The sequence below is a fragment of the Sander lucioperca genome, chromosome 24, assembly GCF_008315115.2.
Source record: "Sander lucioperca isolate FBNREF2018 chromosome 24, SLUC_FBN_1.2, whole genome shotgun sequence".
NCBI lineage: Eukaryota > Metazoa > Chordata > Actinopteri > Perciformes > Percidae > Sander > Sander lucioperca.
The window spans coordinates 19,666,368-19,688,236 of NC_050196.1; the positions used below are offsets into that span (position 1 = coordinate 19,666,368).

General features: G+C 40.6%; 1 protein-coding gene across 4 annotated transcripts in view; it reads left to right on the top strand.

Moving 5' to 3' along the window:
- Positions 1-628: 628 nt before the first annotated feature.
- Positions 629-21,869, top strand: part of runx1 (RUNX family transcription factor 1) — a 32,819-nt gene continuing 11,578 nt past the window's right edge. For 3 of the 4 annotated variants that reach the window (XR_004101605.2, XR_004101606.2, XM_031279960.2), the window contains exons 1-4: positions 629-899; positions 9,792-9,949; positions 10,196-10,306; positions 12,256-12,412. Coding sequence is in view for 2 of the 4 variants with exons in the window: in XM_031279960.2 (XP_031135820.1) it covers positions 812-899; positions 9,792-9,949; positions 10,196-10,306; positions 12,256-12,412 (514 nt within the window). In the remaining 2 variants the exon portion in view is untranslated. Of the gene's footprint in view, positions 900-7,242; positions 7,381-9,791; positions 9,950-10,195; positions 10,307-12,255; positions 12,413-21,869 lie in introns of those variants that run through there. The other variant, XM_031279961.2, reaches the window with a different exon arrangement.

Sequence of the window (21,869 nt, forward strand, 5' to 3'; positions counted from 1 at the left end):
TAGACAAAAAAACTGATTTTATTTTTTAGGTATGTGGAAGTGCAAGTTTAACGATATTTGTCTTGAAAAAAAAAAATCCAATTGCTTTCAATGTATTTGAAGCCTACTGCTTCTTATGCGAGTGAGAAAGCAGTTAAACAGGGAGCGTTGGGTGTTCGAGCGCTGGAGTCTCATGCAGAAAGTGAGAAACATCTAACTGCTGTGAATGGTCTCCAGCAAACAACAGCCATCAGCCGGTCTGCCGAGTAAAAAGTCTTAAATTTGACTTGGTGAAACCTGCAGAAACCCTGGGGAGGAAATGATTTGAGAAGCTAAATGAAATTATCAGCGTTAAAGAGCCCGAGGGCAGAGTGGAGTGGTGTCCCCCGTGGCTACGCTTTAGAGAAGGAGGGAATGATTTCAGCTTCACTGGCTCCTCTCCTCCGTCTCTCTCACTTCTTTCTGTTTTTTACTAATACGTAGGGTGAGATAAAGGAGGGGGAAGGGGGTGATGAGAGCTATAAAAGCAGTTCTTGCAGCTCGTCTTTGCCTAACGAGTTTTTTGACTCTTTCTCGCTGACATCAAATTTTGGACTTTGGACTTAAAAAAAAAAAAGTGAAAAAACAACCTTACTATATTTTTGTTTTCTCCTTCTCATTTACCTTTTCTAGTTCCTCCCATCTCCCTCATTGTCTTGTTATTTTCTCCCTTTTCTCTCCACTCTGAGTGTTGAAAAGTTTCCCTCTTTGGCTTGTTATTTTGTCCCTTGATACCCTCTCCCCCATCGGAAAGTTGCCCCTCTGTGGCTGTTTCTGCCCCCAGGATTGAAGCATGAACGCTGGGGCATTCTCGGGCTCGGGCCCCCTGTCCTGGGCCGTGTACCTGATGAGGAAGGGCCGGACGGGCGGCGCACTCTTTGGTAAAGATTATTCTTTTTAACATCATCATCATCATCATCATGGCAGTTTGTCTCATGTTGAACTCAATGTTTTTGTGATTTATTCCACGTTTTGTGTAGAAAACATTTCCTTCAAAATGAGTCATCCTCACATGTGTTGTGTTCTGGTTTCAGAACAATGAAGACAGTTGGAGAACAGTTAGATATAAAACAGGACATAAGAAAGACAAAAACATTGAGAAAAGTGACAGAAAAAGCAGAAAAGGTGACAATAATTTCAAAAAAGGAACCAAGTATAGACAAATGAATAGAAAAAAATAAAAACATTGAAAAATTGACAAAAACTTAAGATAAATTGACGCAAACACAAAAACAATTGACAAACGTAAAGACCGACAAAAACCAGCTCGTAGTCATCTTCATCATCACCACCTGCAGTTTGTATGTATATTATATATATATTATATATGCAGTTTGTCTCATGTTGAACTCAATGTTTTTGTTGTTTATTCCATGTTGTGTGTAGAAACATTTCCTTCACAGTTATCCAATAATCCATGTTCAGTTTCTGTGACTTTGTTCCTGAAAAGCGAAACTCAAAAGCCTTTTACATTTAACGGTACTTCTTCTCTGTTGATCTTAATCTCCTTGGTCTTTAAAGCTGGTAGTCTCTTCACACTTCACTCTGTGGCTGATGAATGGATGAGTTGTTTGGTCGGATGTTGGAGAGACCAAACGGTTAATGAAGGAGATGATAAGAGTTGGATCTTTTCCCAGGAACCTTCTGGGTGTTTAGAGCACAGGGAACAGAGTCTGAATTACATTTTACCCCCCAAAAAGAACCTGACTCTGAAACGTGTCTGGAGGACTTTAAGATCAGTTGTCTCTGCAAAGAGTTGTGACACAAAGAGACAGACTTTCTGTGGACGTAGTTTATATGTTAAAGACTGTTTCTGTAACAAAGACTGACTTTAAACTTCCTGCCTTCATCTCTTTAATGTCAGAAAATGGTGATACATTTGGATCAGTGTTTCCCAAAGCCCAAAATGACGTCCTCACGTCTTGTTTTGTCCACAACTCAAAGATACTCAGATTACTGTCCCAGAGGAGAGAAGAAACTAGAAAATATTCACATTTAATAAGCTGACATCACACAAGTCTGTGTCTGGCTACAGGGTAAACTTACATGTGCTGGTGAAGACTTTTCCACCCTGAACTATTTTATTATTATTTCCAAGAGATCCGAGGCGATAAAATAATAATATTGGGCTCATCTGGAGTTTTAGGTGTTAGGCTTAGTTTTGGGGCAGTTTGTGGAGAGGTTTTAGGCTACATTTACAGAGTGATGGGGGCAATGTTTCTCTCGTATAAATACAGAACATAAAGAGTCAGAGTGCTGGAGAGTGGACGCCATCAACTGCAGATGTTTTGTGGGTTAAAGCTTCATCTCCACCGCTACGTTTTGGCCAAAAGTGATCCCTGTGCATTAAGTGTTTTTATCTCCAGTAGAAGATCTAATCTCTGTTTAAACTAACACGTCCAAACCTCATATCTCATCATCATCCTGGTATACTGGGCATAAACAGGAGGCAGCGTGGAGACATCGTGACCGATAAGACCCAATCAGGAGGAGAAACATTGGCGTCAGTGTCGGTGTTGTCAAAGGTCTCCGTTTGAAACACAACCCCGCAGATTCCAAACCACAACGGGTCAGAAGTGTTTCCAAAGGTCTCCGGTTTAGGGGCTCGGAAACACCAGAGCAGGGGGAATGAGAGGGGGAAACGCCAGAGCAGGGGGAATGAGAGGGGGAAACACCAGAGCAGGGGGAATGAGAGGGGGAAAACACCAGAGCAGGGGGAATGAGAGGGGGAAACACCAGAGCAGGGGGAATGAGAGGGGAAACACCAGAGCAGGGGGAATGAGAGGGGAAACACCAGAGCAGGGGGAATGAGAGGGGGAAACACCAGAGCAGGGGGAATGAGAGGGGGAAACGTAGCAGAAGATATTCCTTTTGAAACCAAAAACGTAGCAGTGGAGAGCCTGAGAGGTTATTAAAGTGTTCTTGGATTCTACTGGATTCTGCAGGTTCTGTTTATCCTTTGCAGCCGAGTTTCCCTTTGGACTATAAAGACATTTCCCCCAATGCAAGATTCCGAAGCCATGCAGGAATTGTGTGACTTTTGTGTAGCGGGAGGAAAGTCAGAGTGTGGAGGTTGGGCTTTGACGCAGGCCACCAGACGTTGCATCCTGTTTTAGCCTTTAAATGTTAGTTTGATCTTTTCCTAACCTTGTGTTAGTTCCCTAACCAGAACCAGTTTTACTTCTCTAAACTCTACCGTAGTTGAATGTGCAGATGATTTAAAGGTGAGCATTTTAAACACAGCTCTGTTGGACATTCCTACAGTAACAGGAAAAAAAGCTTTGTTTTTATCTGCAAAGAAATGTAGAGGCATTCCAAACAGATAAAGTCAGCCTTCACTCTGCAGAAACATTTCTTTTTGAAGGAATCTTTTGGTTCTGTATGTGATTGATCCACAGCTGAGAAGGTATTTATTCTGCAGCTGAGAAAGTCAAGTATCAATAACTTTGATGTTTGATTTGACCGGATTATGTTACGAGTCCGTCAGAGAGAAACGCTGGCCGGGCAAAATACAACTCCTCTCTCTCTCTCTCTCTCTCTCTCTCTCTCTCTCTCTCCCTCTCTCTCTCTCTCTCTCTCTCTCTCTCTCTCTCTCTCTCTGTCTCTCTCTCTCTCTCCCTCTCTCTCTCTCTCTCTCTCTCTCTCTCTTTCTCTCTCTGTCTTCCTGTCTCTCTCTCTCTCTCTGTGTCTCTGTCTGTCTCGGTTTGTCTTTCTGTCTCTCTCTGTCTGTCTCTCTCTCTCTCTCTCTCTCTCTGTCTCTGTCTCTCTCTCTCTCTCTCTCTCTCTCTCTCTCTCTCTCTCTGTCTGTCTTTCTGTCTCTCTCTCTGTCTCTCTCTGTCTGTCTCGGTCTGTCTTTCTGTCTCTGTCTGTCTCTCTCTCTCTCTCTCTCTCTCTCTTTTTCGATCTTTAAACGTTAACACAGTTTCTCTCTGATTATTTCTCCCCCGTACGTAGTCTTCAGTCTCTAAAGGAGGAAAAGGACTCTGCAGACACTCTATTTTTATTGTCTCATCAGTAACTGAATATTAAAATGTCAGAAATTTTGTGACAACACACAGCTTTTTAAAGCATAATTTTCCAAACCCAAATACCCGTTGATGTACTCTTGTTCTCTCTCTCCAGAGTCTTTAGATGTTCACGTCGTTTTCTAATCTGATTATTTCTCCCTGGCACAAATATTTTGACTTTAATCTTCGATCTTTAAAGGACTTAAATGATGAATTGTATCTCCTGGCACAGATACCCAGCAGGACGTACATGTACAGTGATGTATGACTGTATGAATCGCTGGGAGCGTCTGAACTGCCTTTGTTTCTATAGAAACTGTCCGTGCACTCGGCATACAGTGATATATATAGTTTCAAAGCATCCTTCAGCGGCTGAATTATTGATAAGTGTGGTTCTATGAGGAATAAACGTCCCGTGTCAGATTTAATAACACTTACTTTGATGAAACTGCTGGTTGACAGAAGTGCTTTAGCTGCAGCTTTAATAGAAGAAACTCCTGAATACAATGAGAGGAAACAGGGTTTATGATAATGGTGTCCTCTTGTTTTTATGCAGTTTAACAATCAGCTGATGTGAAGAAGTGAAGAAGCACAGATAAAGTTTGGATGAGGAAGTGAAAAATAGATGTTTCCGAGGGGCGAATCCTGTCCATCTCAGGCCGAGACGAGCGTGGAAGCGTTTACATATTTTATCATCCGCCCTTCGGCGACGCAGGGACGAAGGCAGACTGGCGTTTCTCTAAAACTCATTCGACAGCAAACCCAATCAGCTGACTCCCAAAAAAGACCTCAGAGACAGGAAGACAGACACTGAACCGGTGAAAGAACATTTCATTTTTATATAAAAGATATCTAAAGGAAAATTACCCTTCGTAAAATCGAAATAAATCTCAAACGCTGACAGACAGACTAACCCTTAAACATTTCACTTTGAAAAACTGATTCTATATGAATAAATAGGGTTCTTCTTAAGGTCAGACACTTCAGGCAAAAACATTTTTATTTTATAAACTAACCCAAAAGATGAAGATGCTTCCTAAGTTGTTTATTAACGCAGCAAAACGGGAGCAGTTATTGGTCATATCTGTTCTGACACATCAGAGAATCTACGTGTGAATGCTGAGATTCTACGTGGACATTTACATGTCTACGTGGTTAAAGAAACCCAAAGTGGAATTTCTATTCAGTATTTCTCTTCCCTAACATGTCTTCTTTCAGAAAACCTTGATGTTTTCTTCACTTTGTCTGTTTGTGTCTTTAGATTTCTCCTCAATCCACCAGCAGGTAGTATCAGATAATGCCTCATTTCCATATTTAAACACAACATTTCAGAAAACACAGAAAATAATAGTGTTATTGTGAGTAATCAGCAGGTTATCTGTCAGTTTAAACTGCAGTGTCTTCAAACATGATTCTCTCTGGTGCTTATTGTATCTCTATACAATTCTTCTCCTGCGTTCTGGTATTTGTCCGTGTTTGAGAAGCACTTTACAGTATATACTGATATTATTATTATTATAAATTTAGAGTGTGAGTAATTTGAAGTGGTGTATTTTCAAAAGCTGAATTGTTTTAGGGTTGTGTGACAGTTAGCAAATAAACAAATAAAATATATTTTACTGCTGAATCATTTGAACCAATGTCACGCTGACAAACTGTGTTTTTTTTACATGGTTTGGAACTTAAAGAAACATGTCAGCTGTTGTGTATTTTGTCCGGATTCATCCGCCACCCTTGGTGTTTCTTGAACTTGTATTTCCCCTCCTCTTTTTAAAACGTGCCGAGATCAGAAGCAACAACATCACACAGATCCCACTAATACATGCATTATAGAGTCAAATAAAACCTCGTAACTCTGATACGATCATGGGACAGATTCCACCCTAGAGCACTGTAACATCTCTCACTGTTGGTCAGTAACTACAGATTATTAAACTGACTTTTCTACCTGCAGAGTTTCTTTGTGGGACTCAGATCTGCTGCTGCCCCCTGTCGCCTACAGCTGGTACTGCACTCCCTTCATTATTACATAGATAGATAGATAGTTACATGGCCTTTATCCAAACTGGGAAATGACTATGTTACAGAGAAATCCACACACACACTCACTCCCATTCTCTGACAGATTCTCGGACCGACAAACACAAGAAGAGTTGAGTGTTTCTCTCTGAGTTCAGAGGCTGCAGCTTCATGAGGAAACACACCACATGGGCTGGAGATGTGAATGTTTGCTCCAGAAGAAAAGAGGTTTGACTGAAGCAAAGAGAGACAGATCAGCAGCTGTGTGTTGAGTTTTTGGGACATTTGGAAACATCAGTTGTGACTGTGTGTCTGTGTTGTTGTGTGGAAAGTTTCCTGATGTGTGTGTTACATTTGGAGACGGTTTGATCACTTTGTTCTGCAGGTTTTGTGACTGTGGATCTGTGTTAATTTGTGAAACACCTGTCTAAAGTGTGTGTGTTTGTTTGAATTTTGGGGTGTTTTAAACCCTCTGAGCCGTGTGTTTTGTGTTGTAAATGTTCCCGTGCTGCTGCCTGTATGAAGCCGCAGTGAAAACACTCGCTATGTGCCGGAAGTGCACACCCCTCCTCTTTCTCTCTCTCTCTCTCGCTCTCTCGCTCTCTTTCGCCGTAAGCCCCGCCTTCTCTCGGACGGACAGCGCGCTGAATGGTCCGCCCTGCAGTGGCAGGCAGCAGCGAGCCTCTGATTGGCTGAGAGCGGCTGTCATGTGTGCGGGTAAAAGGCTCGTGCTGTCAGCGGGTCTCCATTCATCTGCACGGACCCAGACACAGAGAGAGAGAGAGAGAGAGAGAGAGAGAGAGAGAGAGAGAGAGAGAGAGAGAGAGAGAGAGAGAGAGAGAGAGAGAGAGAGAGAGAGAGAGAGAGGGCACGTGCAGCGATACTCAATTTACTGCAGGTTTCTGTGTACATGTTTGTAACGTGGAAGATTAATAACTGCTCTCCGGGACGTTTGGTCCGGACTTCAAACTAAAACTCTACGCGCGGACCGGATAAAGATAAAGAGACTTTTACACCTCAGAGAGGAGAGGACAGAGAGAGACAGAGACACAGAGAGACTCTGGAAACCGAAGAGGACAGAGACACAGAAAGACAGAGGAGACAGAGACACAGAGAGACTCTGGAAACCGGAGAGGACAGAGTCAGAGGAGACAGAGACACAGAGAGACTCTGGAAACCGGAGAGGACAGAGACACAGAAACACAGAGGAGACAGAGACAGACACACAGAGACAGAAACACAGACAGACAGAGATACTCTGTAAACAGGAGACAGAGAGAAGATCTGGAGACAGACTGAGCCGCACAGATGGTGTTTCTGTGGGACGCAAAATACGGTACAAACTGCACGTTTCTCCGGGGATTTAAAGTTATGATATAGCATATTTCTCTGAGGATTTAAAGTCATGATTTAAAGTTATGATATAGCATATTTCTCTGAGGATTTAAAGTCATGATTTAAAGTCATGATATAACATATTTCTCTGAGGATTTAAAGTTATGATTTAAAATTATGATATAGCATATTTCTCTGAGGATTTAAAGTCATGATTTAAAGTTATGATATAGCATATTTCTCTGAGGATTTAAAGTTATGATATAACATATTTTTCTGAGGATTTAAAGTTATGATATAGCATATTTCTCTGAGGATTTAAAGTTATGATATAACATATTTCTCTGAGGATTTAAAGTTATGATATAACATATTTCTCTGAGGATTTAAAGTTATGATTTAAAATTATGATATAGCATATTTCTCTGAGGATTTAAAGTTATGATATAGCATATTTCTCTGAGGATTTAAAGTTATGATATAACATATTTCTCTGAGGATTTAAAGTTATGATATAACATATTTCTCTGAGGATTTAAAGTTATGATATAACATATTTTTCTGAGTTTTATGGCTGAAATGTGAGTCTGTGCAGCCAAAATGTTTAGGATTATTCAGCTCTTTTTGAAAGATAGATTCATGAGAAAATGTCAGCTTCTTGTCCTCTCTTTAGTCAGAATATCAGATAAAAACACATGGACAGGATCCGTTATGTTTTACTTAAATAATATTTAAATATTGTGCAGTGTGAAGCGTTATAAAATATAATAAAATAGAAGACAGTTGCCTTTAGTTCCAGCCGTATTATTTTCATGAGGCTTCGTGTGGACATTTATATTTATTAAAACTCAACTTTTAATATCTCTCACATTTGATGTGTGATAAAAGTTTATCTTGTTTAGTTCTGGCTTCTCTTAAATCCAGGATTCTGTGAGTCTCTCCATTTACACTCATCTTCTTCAATGCATCTTTTCATGTATTTGCATATATGTGATCCCTGTGTGTTTCATATCAAAATGTTCAGAACAAAGTCAGCTTTCTGAACAGCGAGGCCCAAATCTGTCCCAGAACCATGTGGGAAGAGATCATTTGGCCCTAAAGCTGAAAATATGAAGAAATACTTCACATCTCTTCTGTGAAAACAACCGTAGACTCATCATTTACCAAAGTTTTAGTTTAGTTAAAGAAGAAGTTTTCTTTATATAATAATAATAATAATAATAATAATGAATGTGAGCCGACCCCCGTCTGCTGTAACTCGGAGAGATTTTTAATATCAAGGGTTAGAAAGAAGAATATGTTTTCTTGATGTTATTCTTCTGATCATAACACATTCATTTATCAGCCAGAACAAACTGAAGAAATGTGTGTGTGTAATGTTCATATTTCCTTTATATTTGAATCAGATAAAACAGCCCAAAGAACACGATGCGTACAGGAATATATCTGTAATATATGTTTATGTTCACCTTTTAAAGGAAGGACAGCCATTCAATCTGAAGCAAAGATGTAAATCACTCGTTAGAGAGCTTAAACTACTCTGTCGTTATCATTCTACACTTCTTATTATTTCAATAAATAAACAGAGCTGAGCTCTAAATATCACAGCTGCTTTCAGATTACATTTATCGGTCTTATTATTCAAACATTACAGAATATTTGTATATATTGTATATAAAGAGAGAAAGAGAGAGTTTAACATTCAGCTTGCAGGTTATGAATTTAGAGTGTTGCAGCTGTCTTCAGTTTGATGACTTCACACTCTGCTATTCAAGTGTGTGTGTGTGTGTGTGTGTGTGTGTGTATATTTTATACATCCTCTTTCTTCTACATTGACATTTACGTTGAACATTGAAGCCATTCTGTGATCTTGGCTCTGTTGGAAGTTTATATTTCACACAGAACCCGCTAATTTTGGGCTGAATCATAATTTTCTTGATTAATCTCTGAATCCTGTACTTTTAAAGAAGTCAGAAAACAGTAAAAGATATCCGTTATAGAGCCCAACAAGAGAAGATCATTTGGATTAGGGCTGCAGTATATGAGGAAAGTATGTGATAACGTTGTTGAATATCTTCATAACAATAAATAAACAGATGTTGAAGTGTTCTCAGTTCTGCTGCTTTCAGTATTCTGCTAAAATACAACAAACTGCTTGTTGGATTTAAAACTAATAAAAGGAATCATTTTTTTCTTCTTATCTTACGCAACAAATTGAACATTGAATTGACTATGAAAAAAGGACAGTTACAGTTTAAAGTTCAGTTTTTACATTTGAAAGTTCAGTTTTCTGCTGATATTTTCTTTCAACTAACACAAAAAAGAAGACGATGGCGAGCAGAGTTTTCCCTATGCTCTGTATGAAGGGTTAGTCTGTCTGCATATGTTTAACTTCATGTTGCTGTATTGCAGACCCCGCCCCCGGCCGGCGGTACACGCCCCCCTCCACCACACTGGCCTCGGGGGGGAAGATGGCCGAGGCGCTGCCTCTGGGCGCCGCGCAGGACAATGCCGGAGGGGGGGCTTCGCTGGCGGGGAAACTACGCCTGGCTGAGCGCGGCATGGTGGAGGTACGGCTCAAATGGATCTGTTTCACTGCTCAACGTCAGCCAATCAGAGTCTCTGTTTCACTGCTCAACGTCAGCCAATCAAAGCTGTTTGACTTTGTTCCCTTTTTCCACAATTTAGTGGCCTTTTTTTCACCTTCTTTGACACTATTTTTGTCGCTTTTTAACATTTTTGTTTTGTTAAAACATTTTTTCACCTTTTTCAAACCCACCAATGAAAGTTTTCCTCACATTGTGTTTGTCTCTCAGGTGATCTCGGACCATCCAGGTGAGCTGGTGAAGACGGACAGTCCTAACTTCCTGTGCTCCGTGCTGCCGACACACTGGAGGTGCAACAAGACGCTGCCCATCGCCTTCAAGGTACGCCTCACAGTCTGCTTTAACAGACAACATGTCCAGGATCAAGCCTTCTGCTCGCCGATGTAACACCAAAATATTTCTTATGCTCAGTGACGACGAGGCACTTCTTCAGACAAGATTTTAAACTGTTTGCAAACCAGAAGGACAATTTACTAAATTACAATATAACGTTATTATAATTCCTTTAAAGTCAAACCTTGGCTGATAGATGACAGTTTGATGTGACAGGTTTGATACAGAAGAGAGAAGAGTAAACAGTTTCCATCATCCGGACGCTTCGCTGGCCTTTGAGACAAAAAGCATTTGTGGAAAAGCAGCTTTTAGCCGCAGAACAGCTGATTGATTTATTGAGTTTCATACATTACTGTGTGTGTGTGTGTGTGTGTGTGTGTGTGTGTGGTGCATTATGCATCATTATGGATGTGTCATGAGCGGATGTCACTGCCTTTTACTGATAATGGATGACTGTTGATGCACACACACATATTTACACATTACAAGAAGACTGAAATACACACACACACACACACATACACACATTCTAAATTCACAGTTCAACCCTAACCTATGAGACTGTGGTCTCTCAGAGAGCTTTGTCACCTTTTTTGTCAGTTTTTTATACAGGTTCAAGTGCATACATATAAAAATATAAAACAAGATCTATCTATGTTAAAGGGTTCCAGTTAGCTGGACTGCATTCTCTCAAAGAGATAAACAGTCTGTAGTATCTACAGGTTAACAGAGAAACAGTCTGTAGTATCTACAGGTTAACAGAGAAACAGTCTGTAGTAGGGTATCTGCCGCGGTCATTTGCACTTTGATGCTCTGAAGTGATTAGTGTCGATATGGAAATCTATATTTGTGTAGGAGTGGAGAAGGAGAGTGTGCTCTCTAGAGTAAGTGTTACACATTTACATTTTACACGTGTGTTGTTTTCAGGCAAAAATGATTCACCTTTTATTTCATGACTTGCATCTTTTCCATGAAGTTTGAGAGCCGTTTGTTTCTCTGTGTGACCGTGTGTTTATTCAAAGGATCCAGCCCAGGATCAGATAGAAACCACATGAAACACAGTCTTTATATTGCTTTTGAGAAACAAACTAAAGAATTGGTGCAGCACATGAAGGCTAGACTCCCTCGCAGGCTTGTATCACCCTAAAGCATGATGGGAAATGTAGTGCCAGAACCTAGAACATGTTCAGCCCAAACAGAAGTAAAACAACACAAGTGATCTGTAGTTTTTGTTCTCTAAATGCATCATTATCAGAGCCTGAAGTTGAACTTGTTTAGTGTTACCAGCCTCTTTATTTTTCCCTCATAAAGGTAAGATACAAGAAATGAACAAGCAACATTCTCGAACTTCTTAAGAATACACATTAAAGTCAAGTTATTAACCAATATCTGCTGTCGTAATCAAACACTCAGGAACACCTTTGTCGCATTTCAACACTTTTTGACGCCTTTTTGACGCCTTTTGACGCCTTTTGACGCCTTTTTGACTTTGCCGTTGTCTTCAACTGTCCACTTGGTATTAAAATGTCTTGTTTTACCTTTCTTTTGAATCATCATCGTCTTGTTGTTGCTTGCTTGTTTTTAGTTATGTGCCGGCACATCTTTCAGCTTCTTCTCCTTTCAGCGCGGAGATACCTTTTGAGTTAAAAGCAATCGGTTTATATTTTCCTTTGTGTTTAAAGTGCAATAAAAATGCTTAGTTGGCGTTGAACCTTGCTCTGCTTAGCAGCACTTTATCACATCTTCCAGTTCATTGTTTTGATGCTTTAACGAACAGAAACATACAGAGATTTGGTTGTTTTCTGTAACTGTCTTCTTTGTGGTTTTTGTCCCCTGCTGCAAATCAAATATAATCCTCCAGGAACTGAAACATTTAGAAATAAGACAAACATTTCAAGCTCTATCTTCTCTCCTCCTCTCTTCTGTCATGTCACTAGGTGGTTGCCCTGGGCGACACACCTGAAGGCACCTTGGTAACGGTGATGGCGGGAAACGATGAGAACTACTCAGCCGAGCTTCGCAACGCCACGGCCGCCATCAAGAACCAAGTGGCCAGATTCAACGACCTGCGCTTTGTCGGCCGCAGCGGACGAGGTTAGTTTCTTGGACTGGTATTTTCACTCGAACTTGGATGGATGGATAGATAGATATCTTGCCGTGGGGGAAATTTGTTTTCAAAGTCTGTTTCATGCACATGGCAATATACATGGACAATTACATTAACAGTGAACATACAGACATGTATATAGAAACATATTTACAACAAGGACACCAGAACTATACACAGTCAGAGAGAATTCTTGTCTCGGCATTGTCTCTGACTTGTCCGGCATTGTCTCTGACTTGTCTCGGCATTGTCTCTGACTTGTCTGGCATTGTCTCTGACTTGTCTCGGCATTGTCTCTGACTTGTCTCGGTATTGTCTCTGACTTGTCCGGCATTGTCTCTGACTTGTCTCGGTATTGTCTCTGACTTGTCTCGGTATTGTCTCTGACTTGTCCGGAATTGTCTCTGACTTGTCTCGGTATTGTCTCTGACTTGTCTCGGTATTGTCTCTGACTTGTCCGGCATTGTCTCTGACTTGTCTCGGTATTGTCTCTGACTTGTCTCGGTATTGTCTCTGACTTGTCTCGGCATTGTCTCTGACTTGTCTCGGTATTGTCTCTGACTTGTCTCGGCATTGTCTCTGACTTGTCTCGGTATTGTCTCTGACTTGTCTCGGTATTGTCTCTGACTTGTCCGGCATTGTCTCTGACTTGTCTCGGTATTGTCTCTGACTTGTCTCGGCATTGTCACTGACTTGTCCGGCATTGTCTCTGACTTGTCTCGGTGTTGTCTCTGACTTGTCTCGGCCTTGTTTCAGACTTGTCTCTGACAATACTTCGTACTCTGGATTCTTCAGGTCAAAATAAGTTCAATAGTGTTTTTGTTACAGCAGAATAAAAAGTCTTAGTGTCTGAAATGTGAGGCTGCACTTCAGCTTTATGAAAGTTAAAGTTAATAATCTGGCCTAATCTGATCCTACAGCTTGTTCCTCTGCAAAAAGCTGCAAAAAGATCATCGTAAAGTAGAAGATGAACTGTCTCTGCATCACAGGAAGTGTAAACAGGTCTTGGAAAGGATCATTTGGTTTCTGTCTCGGTCTCGGTCTCGGCTGTCTCTCATTTGGACTCGGCCTCGACTTGTCTTGGACATGATGAAGCTGGTCTTGACTACAGTACTGACACACACAGACAATGAATATATATATATATATATATATATATATATATATATATACTATATATATATTATTATATATTATATATATATTTGTAAAAACCTAGAAAAAAAGTGAGATCGTTGTCTGCCATGTCTAGGTTTTAATAACTGTGTTTTTTACACAACACGGCACACAGAGAGATTACAGGAGGGGAAGTACATCATGTGAATAAAAACAGTATTCATACAACTTCCTCGGAACAGCCATCCAACGTCTGCCTGGCTCTGCCTCCCCCACCCCCCCACCCCTCTCTCTTTCTCTAACGGACACAGAGACCACAGTTACACTAAATCAGTCACAGGCAAATGTGCCAACTAATCTATTTAAAACAGTGAGTGTCCTGTGTACACAACTCTGCTAACACTCACTCGGACAAGTGACAAGTGCTCCCCGGCTGAATGGAAATGTGAGAACACCTGTCAATATTTGACAGATTCCCCCCTTCTGATGTTGAAACACATTTCATGTTCATGTGCAGGAGAATTCAAATGAAGAAAGTTGAGGAGTAGAAATTTGTTTCCATGCAAATGTACCGGCACAGAGAACAATGAGCTTTGTTTCCCAGCACCGCTGCATCTGAGCAGGAGGTTAAAAACAAGACAGGATGGTTAATAACTGATGTTTTCTCTCTAATTATCATCATATCTATCTATGTGTTTTAGACTAACTGCCATCATGCTACATACAACAGCAGCGAGGGCAGACCGAAGCTGAAAGTCATCCAAACTATTTCACACTCATGTTGTTCTTTCTTTTCTTTTTATAGTTGTTGAGTCCTATAGTCCATTGGTTCCAACTTGAGATGTAAATCTCTAAACCAGAAAGTTTTCACCTTGCAAGCAGCTTATAACGACCCATATCCATGTTTGTTTTGTAGTTATTGTGGGAGCAAACGAGGAAGTAAGTGGACCAAGTTATAGACCAAACTCTGAGTAGGTGGAGGTTTTAAGCAGACTCAGGACTTCACCCAGGAGACCGGGGTTCATGTCCTTTATGAAACTAAAAGGAAACGGAGAGGTTTTATAAGTTTACCAACTTCAGTCCATGACAAACCATGGTCTTTTTCTAACCATACCAAAGTGCCTAAACGTTCACGATGTTAAACAGAACAGTCAGTTCTGTTGTTCAGCTACGACGACGGCTTGCTTTAAAATCAATTAACCCTCTGAAACCAAAGCAATTTTTGAGTGTTTTTTGCTCCTGTCTAATTATTACTCACTGCGAGCTCATTTTTCGCTCTTTTTGCAAGTTTTGCATCTCAAAGTAACAAGCATAACCAAGGTCAAGGTCAAGGAGTCTTTATTATCCCCGAGGGGCAATTTGTTGTGCAGCAATAGAATGCAACATAAACAACACATAAGCCATACAAACAACAGACACTATCAATAGAGGGCACAAATAAATACATACTACACAGAAGTCCACATCTCACACTGAATTATTAACAAAGCCTATAGCAGCAGGGACAAAGGAGTTTTTGTGTCTGTTTGTCCTGCATTTAGGCAGACAGAATCTGCGGCCAGACGGCAACAACATGAAGTAGCCGTTCAGGGGGGGGCTTATATCAGACAAGACTGACTGGGTCTTTGACTCATATAGCGATTTTAAGTCAGTCAGGGAGTTGTGGGAAATTTTGCCACACACTTTAGTTATGTATTGCAGCCTGTTTTTGTTTTTAAGAGTGAGGGACCCAAACCAGCTCACAAAGGCAAAAGAAAGAATAGTTTCAATAAAACAACAATAAAACATCCTCATAAAAGTTTACGATAAAAAAAAATGCGCTGGTGTGACTTTTTACATACAGCGTCAATTTGAGACTCGAAGGTGAGTTTGTCGTCTATTATAATACCAAGGTATTTGTATTGCTTCACTACTTCGATAGCTTGATCGTTAATAAGGGTGGGAGAGAGGGTGGGGGGATTCTTCCTAAAGTCAATCACCATTTCTTTAGTTTTTGCCGCGTTAATGTTCATAAAAGACGATTTGCACCACTCTGTAAAATCAGTTAAGGTAGCGCCATACTCAGGATCGTTGTGTGTCAGCAGTGACACTATTACCGAGTCGTCAGCGAACTTAATGATATGACGCTTGGTGTGCTGGCTTTTGCATGCATTTGTATATAAAATAAAAAATGGCCAGAAGCAGGAATAACTCCTAAATGTCTTTTGGCATATATATATATATTATAAGGCAACACATGTATATACAATAAAGGAAAATAAATAAGTTACATTACAAATAATTAGTTACATTTTTACAAAGGTAACACCAGTGGTGGACTGTAACAGCTTTAGGTACTAGTTTTGCATTGAGTACTTTTACTTTTAATTAGGGCTGTCAATCGATTAAAAAAATGTATCTAATTAATTACAGACTCTGTGATTAATTAATCGAAATTAATCGCATACATAATTAACGGTGCCTGAACCGATACTTTTTAAGAAAGTAAAAAAAGAAAAGAAAACAAAGGGTACTAAACAACAGTTGGTGACATTAAAGAACGGCTTGTTTATTGCTAAGGCCATATGGTCAAAATTAAATGATTTAATAATAATGTATAACAATAACAATAACTTATTTCACTAGTAAATTGCTGTTGAACGACAAAAACAACCACCAAGGACATTTACAATAACTTCAAATGCACCACGAAGCTGTAGTTTACCAGTTTCATTGAACGCACCGTCTGTGTTGTTTTTCCAACGGCAGCTCGGCAGCTGCAGATTGTTACATCCCGCTGTTGAGTCACAGTCCTCTACAGTAAAACACAGTCAAACTTTACACCGTTCAGCGTTAGCTGTCAGCATTGTAACCGTGTTTAATCCAGCTATTAGCTAGCAGTAGGCTAACATTAGCTGCTGTCGAGTATAGTGTTAACTAGCGTCACGTGCAGCGGTGTTTGTGTTTCCTGTATCGTCTTCACCAGAGAGAAGAGCAGACATATCAGCGGCACCAGATTTCGGTAGCCAGGGTTGGCAGGAAGAAGATTTTTACAAGTAAATGTTCCAGTTAATGATCCAGGCAGCACATTCTCGTCTCCTTCTTTCATTTTACAGTCCAATGGTGGCTAGAACGGCTCCGGGTCAAACCTCAATATGGAATGGATTAATCTGCGTTAATCTGCGTTATTTTTTTTAACGCGTTATTTTTTCTCAGATTAATTAATCGAAATGAACGCGTTATTTTGACAGCCCTACTTTTAGTACTTAAACTACATTTTAATTCAATTCAATTTACTTATAGTTATATTTTATTTATATATAGTTTATTTATATTTATATTTTACTAATGATACTTATATACTTTTAATGAAGTAACATTTTCACTGCAGGACTTGTACTGTAACAGAGTATTATTGCAGTGTAGTATTAGTACTTTTACTTAAGTAAAGGATCTGAATACTTCTTCTACCACTGTTCACCACTAGGAGAACTGAGCTGTGTTTCGGTGCTGGGCTCAGTCACTTTGGATGAATTTTCATCATGTGGCTGTGCATGGCAGTAAACAAACATGGCTGCCTACGCGTAGCTGAGGTGCTGTAGAATTTTATGCATTTTACAGCTCCTTGATCATTCAAATGTTTGATTTTATACAATTTTGTTTTAAAATTGGATATGTTCTATGTGAGCTTTTTATCCTCGTAGTGGTTTTTTGGCCTACTTTGGAGCTTTTTTTACATAATGTCAGCGGAGTCTCTCGAGGTGCATTCAGGGACCGTCGGAATTTTGAGAATCCGACGAACAATTTGTTTTTTTCAGCTTCTTTCTAGGGTTACTGGTTTTTCTTTGGCAATTTTTGAACAAAACATGCTTTTTCTAAGCTGCCGGCGGGTTTTGGGGGACACATTTAGTTTACATTTTATAAAAGGGTCAGTGATGTTCTAAAACAGCTGCTCACCGTAGTTTTTATCAAACAAACAGGAGGAAACTGTGACTTTGTCCAGTGGCCACATTAGGTGCTCCAATTTTTTTTTCTAGGTTTTTACAAGAAGAAAACTACAGAACATCGCCAGAGTTTACCTTTTGTTTAACTGACAGCGCCTCCTCACAGTTGTGGTTATAAGATTGGTTGGATGAAATAATATTCAGGGGTGGATTCTGTGTTGATGAGGAAAATGTGTTTAATGTGTTTTATGATAACCACATGTTGAACAGAGAAACCTCTGAATGTCATTAACGGTCGGTATGGGAAGTGGTTAGTTTAGCTGCCCACACCAATGATGGTTTAGTGGTTTGACTGGTTGTGTGTGTGTGTGTGTGTGTGTGTGTGTGTGTGTGTTCCCTGACGCTGTGGATTTGCATGCAACTGTTTTACTAAATCCTTTTCCTGAAGGTTTTAACTGAGGATTCAAACACTCACAGATCTCACTTCTAATGTCTGAAAACACCACAATATCATTTCAGAGGGCGTTGCTGATTAAATGATGGTATACATATCTGGACACATCCGGTGTTCAGTTCCCGGTCTTTTCTCGGTGCTTTCCCCGAAGTGCAAATTTACACAGATCTAAGACATGGGGCCTTATTTTAACGATGTAAGCACACGCCGTGAAGCGCCTGCCGCAGGTACGTTTAGGGCGTGTCCAAATCCACTTTTGCTAGTTTGACGGTGGAAAAAAGGGACCGTGTGCCGGGCGCATGGTTCAAAAGGGTTGTACTTAGTGTCTTCATTAATCATAGGTGTGTTTTGGGCGTAACATGCAATAAACCAATCAGTGTCATCTCCCTTTAACCCTCTGCACCCAAGCTTGTCGTATACGACAAAAAACGGCATCTCGGATTCATTTATTCATTATTGACTTTAGATCAGGTTTTTGTTGGTCAATGGCGCGATCACTTCCCGCTGCCTCAAGATAGCAATACGCCCAGAATGCACCTGAACACACCTCCCTATAAGACCAGCACGCCCAGAATGCACCTGAACACACCTCCCTGTAAGACCACGCCTACTCAAAGCGCTTTAACATAGTACAGGAACCATTCACACACATTCATACACTGTGGCCGAGGCTGCAAGAAGTTACAGTTTAGTTTATCTTTTAGCATGTTTTCTCTCTGAAACTCAAGTGGTGAGTTTGTCTGAAATGAAACATGAGTGTGAGGTTTGATGACGGAACACGTGTTTGTTTCATACGATGGTTCAGCTACTACGTGTGTGTGTGTGTGTGTGTGTGTGTGTGTGTGTGTTGTTAGTCTCTCTTTTAGTTCCTCTTTTTAAACCGGACCATCATTTTTTTCTTTCACAATATCTCACTGTGTGATCACACACACACGTGATTAAAGAAAACTACTACCCCGACTCTGCAATCCCTGACATGAGACACACACACACCCCTCATGTGTGAAATGTCTGCTCTTATCTTCAGAGAAACATAGGGGTGATTACAGAGAAAGTCCCGGAAAACTTAGTTCAGTTAACTGGCTGATAGAGTAGAGAAGACTTTAGCTGTTCTCTCTCTCTGTCTCCCTCTCTCTCTCTCTCTCTCTCTCTCTCTCTCTCTCTCTCTCTCTCTGTCTCCCTCTCCCTCTCTCTCTCTCTTTCTCTCTTTCTCTCTCTCTCTCTCTCTCGCGCTGTCTCTCTCTCTCTCTCTCTGTCTCTCTCTCTGTCTCCCTCTCTCTCTCTCTTTCTCTCTGTCTCCTTCTCCCTCTGTCTCTCTCTCTCTCTCTGTCTCTCACTCTGCTGGCCATCAGTGTGGTGTCATTTTTACAGGTTTACTCTGCATTTCAATACAGCACGAAAACTAGCATCTGTGGCATCTGTGTATCTCTTCAAGTTAACTACAACCTACATCTACCAACACCAAAACAACAGAGAAGACGTTATCGTGGCTCGTCACGGCTCAGTCTGAATTCAAAAGAGAGATAAATGTCTCAACCATAGCAGTCAAAGATTCATCCCATTAAATAAACCCAAACACGGTTTATTTCACCTGTTTTTATACATTATTCTCAACAAGAAGTGTTACCACACAACACGTCCTCATACCTAAAAGACACTCTACTGTAGGTCCATTGCCAATGACTCCAAAAACGACATAGGCCTATATGAGCGTTTTGGTAATCGTTGTGAAACTGCTGCACGGTGGCGTTCTTTTTAACGTAACGGTCGCAAGTTTTAAACATGTAGTTAACATTGTGAAACAGAACTTCTTAAAGGGATATTTCACTGTTGGAAAGACGAATATATCTTTAAATTGGTTCACTTGTGTGTGTAGAAATGTGAGAAAATTATAGAAATTGGTGCCTTCTAGGCCAAGATAAGCCAGAAAATGTGTTTTTGGCTCATATGGATGAAAGACACCAAATCCCAGAATGCACTTGCTTCGCTGCTTTAGACTCCACTCCCAAGCCACGCCTACAGTTTACAGACAGACAGTGAGGCAGCATTCAACTCAACTCAACTCAAATGTGTTTTATTGTCATTTCAACCACATACACGAAACAACGTTTCACCGTGGCTCTAGTGGTTACACATTTAAAATGTATAAAAACGACATTAAATAAAAACGACATACGAAACAGGCTACATTTACCTAGTGCACACACATATGCTCCGTAAACTTTAGCTAACGCATACTAGCATTAGCACTTGGTGGACTGTAAACACCGATTATAAACATAGTCGTAAATTTGCGTGGAATGTAGAATGCTTAGCATTTAATAGTCACAAAGTCCACCAGTAGTTAGCATTTAGTTGGATACAAGCAGCTCATTTCTGCACAAGTCCGTGTTAATACAGCCCATCTCCACTCTTACCTGGCGACAGAGAAGCAGGCTGGATAGTCCGGTACAATGTTGTTCAGCCATGTTTCCACAACAATAAAAAATACAGCAGTCTCTGAACTCTCGTTGGGAGTTTCGTTGAAGTTGGATAGTAGTCCAGTTTGTTGTCTAATGAGCGGACACTTGCAAGCAGGATTGATTGAACAGGTGGCCGGCTAGCGTTAGCTTTCCACCTAGCTAGGTTATACTCCAGCCCCCGTTCGCGTTTCACCGCTGAGGATGTCCGCCCATGATCGCCCACTCCAGCCAGTCTGATTGCCCACTACGGCCGCCGCTGCAGCCCGCTACGGCCGCCGCTACTGCTCGCTAAAGTTTTCTGTTGAAAAGACCATAGACTGTATGGAAAAGACGGAGCCTGTTAGCGATGTTTCAAGATGGCTGACCTTCGTTTTGCCTCAGGAATACTCGGGGAAAGCCGACAGTCCAACCCCCTATGGGCGGGTTGGAAACATGTGGAAGAAGCTCTTACTACTGGCTGTAGTCCATAGCCTCTGGGCAAAAATGCCTCTTATGACACAAAATGACGATTTTTGCGTCATAAGAGGCTTTTTTCCAGACCCACAATACAGAGATCTCTCGTCTCAGGGGGACATGAGGGGAAGCACGGTCATTCAAAAATACTACCGGGTTTCTACTGATACAAAGCTTAATGCTAAATCGGTGAAGTACCCTTTAAGTTTAGGTAACAAAAATACTTGCGGTTAGTAAAACAAGGATTGGCTTAACATGAGTCACGTAAAACCACTCAAATGAGGGTTAGGGTTAGAAATGACAACAAACAAAGTTTCTAAAATCTAGTTTATATTAAACATATTTGATTTGGAGGTCTATCAGACATTTAAACACTACGATGGTCATGTAGGCTTCTCTACCGACAGCAGCTGTTTGATAATTAGCTGATTCAGCATCGTCCTTGCACCTTATATAAGCATGTTTGTCTATAGCATGGTGAAACAAACAAAACTAATAGAGCTCAGCTGGTAACATGGTACAAGCTTCCACAGCTAAACTCTCTCTGTTGTCCTTTTAATAACATGCAAATCATGGGGAAACAGGCTTCACTCTGTCAACTGTTGCAACAGGTTTTTCCAGTTGTTGTACTTTGTTAGTTTAAAATGAAATGATGTAATCAAATACCTGTACATTTAAATGTATGCACATAATGTTGGACAATAATTATTAAGTCATCAGTGTTATAATGTGAAAGGGAATCGTTCAGAGACAGCGATAGAAAACAGAAATATAAGAGAAAGAGAAGTGAGAGTAACACCTGGCATTACCCACATACGTCAGCTGTGTGTGTGTGTGTGTGGTATCTAGGTTATTTCTGCCTTGGGGTCCATGACTTCCATGACTTAATGCATTAAGCTGACCAAGAGGATATTTGGGGAGAACAGGAGAGAGGGAGGAGAGATCGAACGGAGAGTATTACTTGAAAAAGATCCTGATTAACACTTTTTTCCATTCTATTTCTTCTTCTCTTTTCCTTCCCCCATATTTTCTCCCT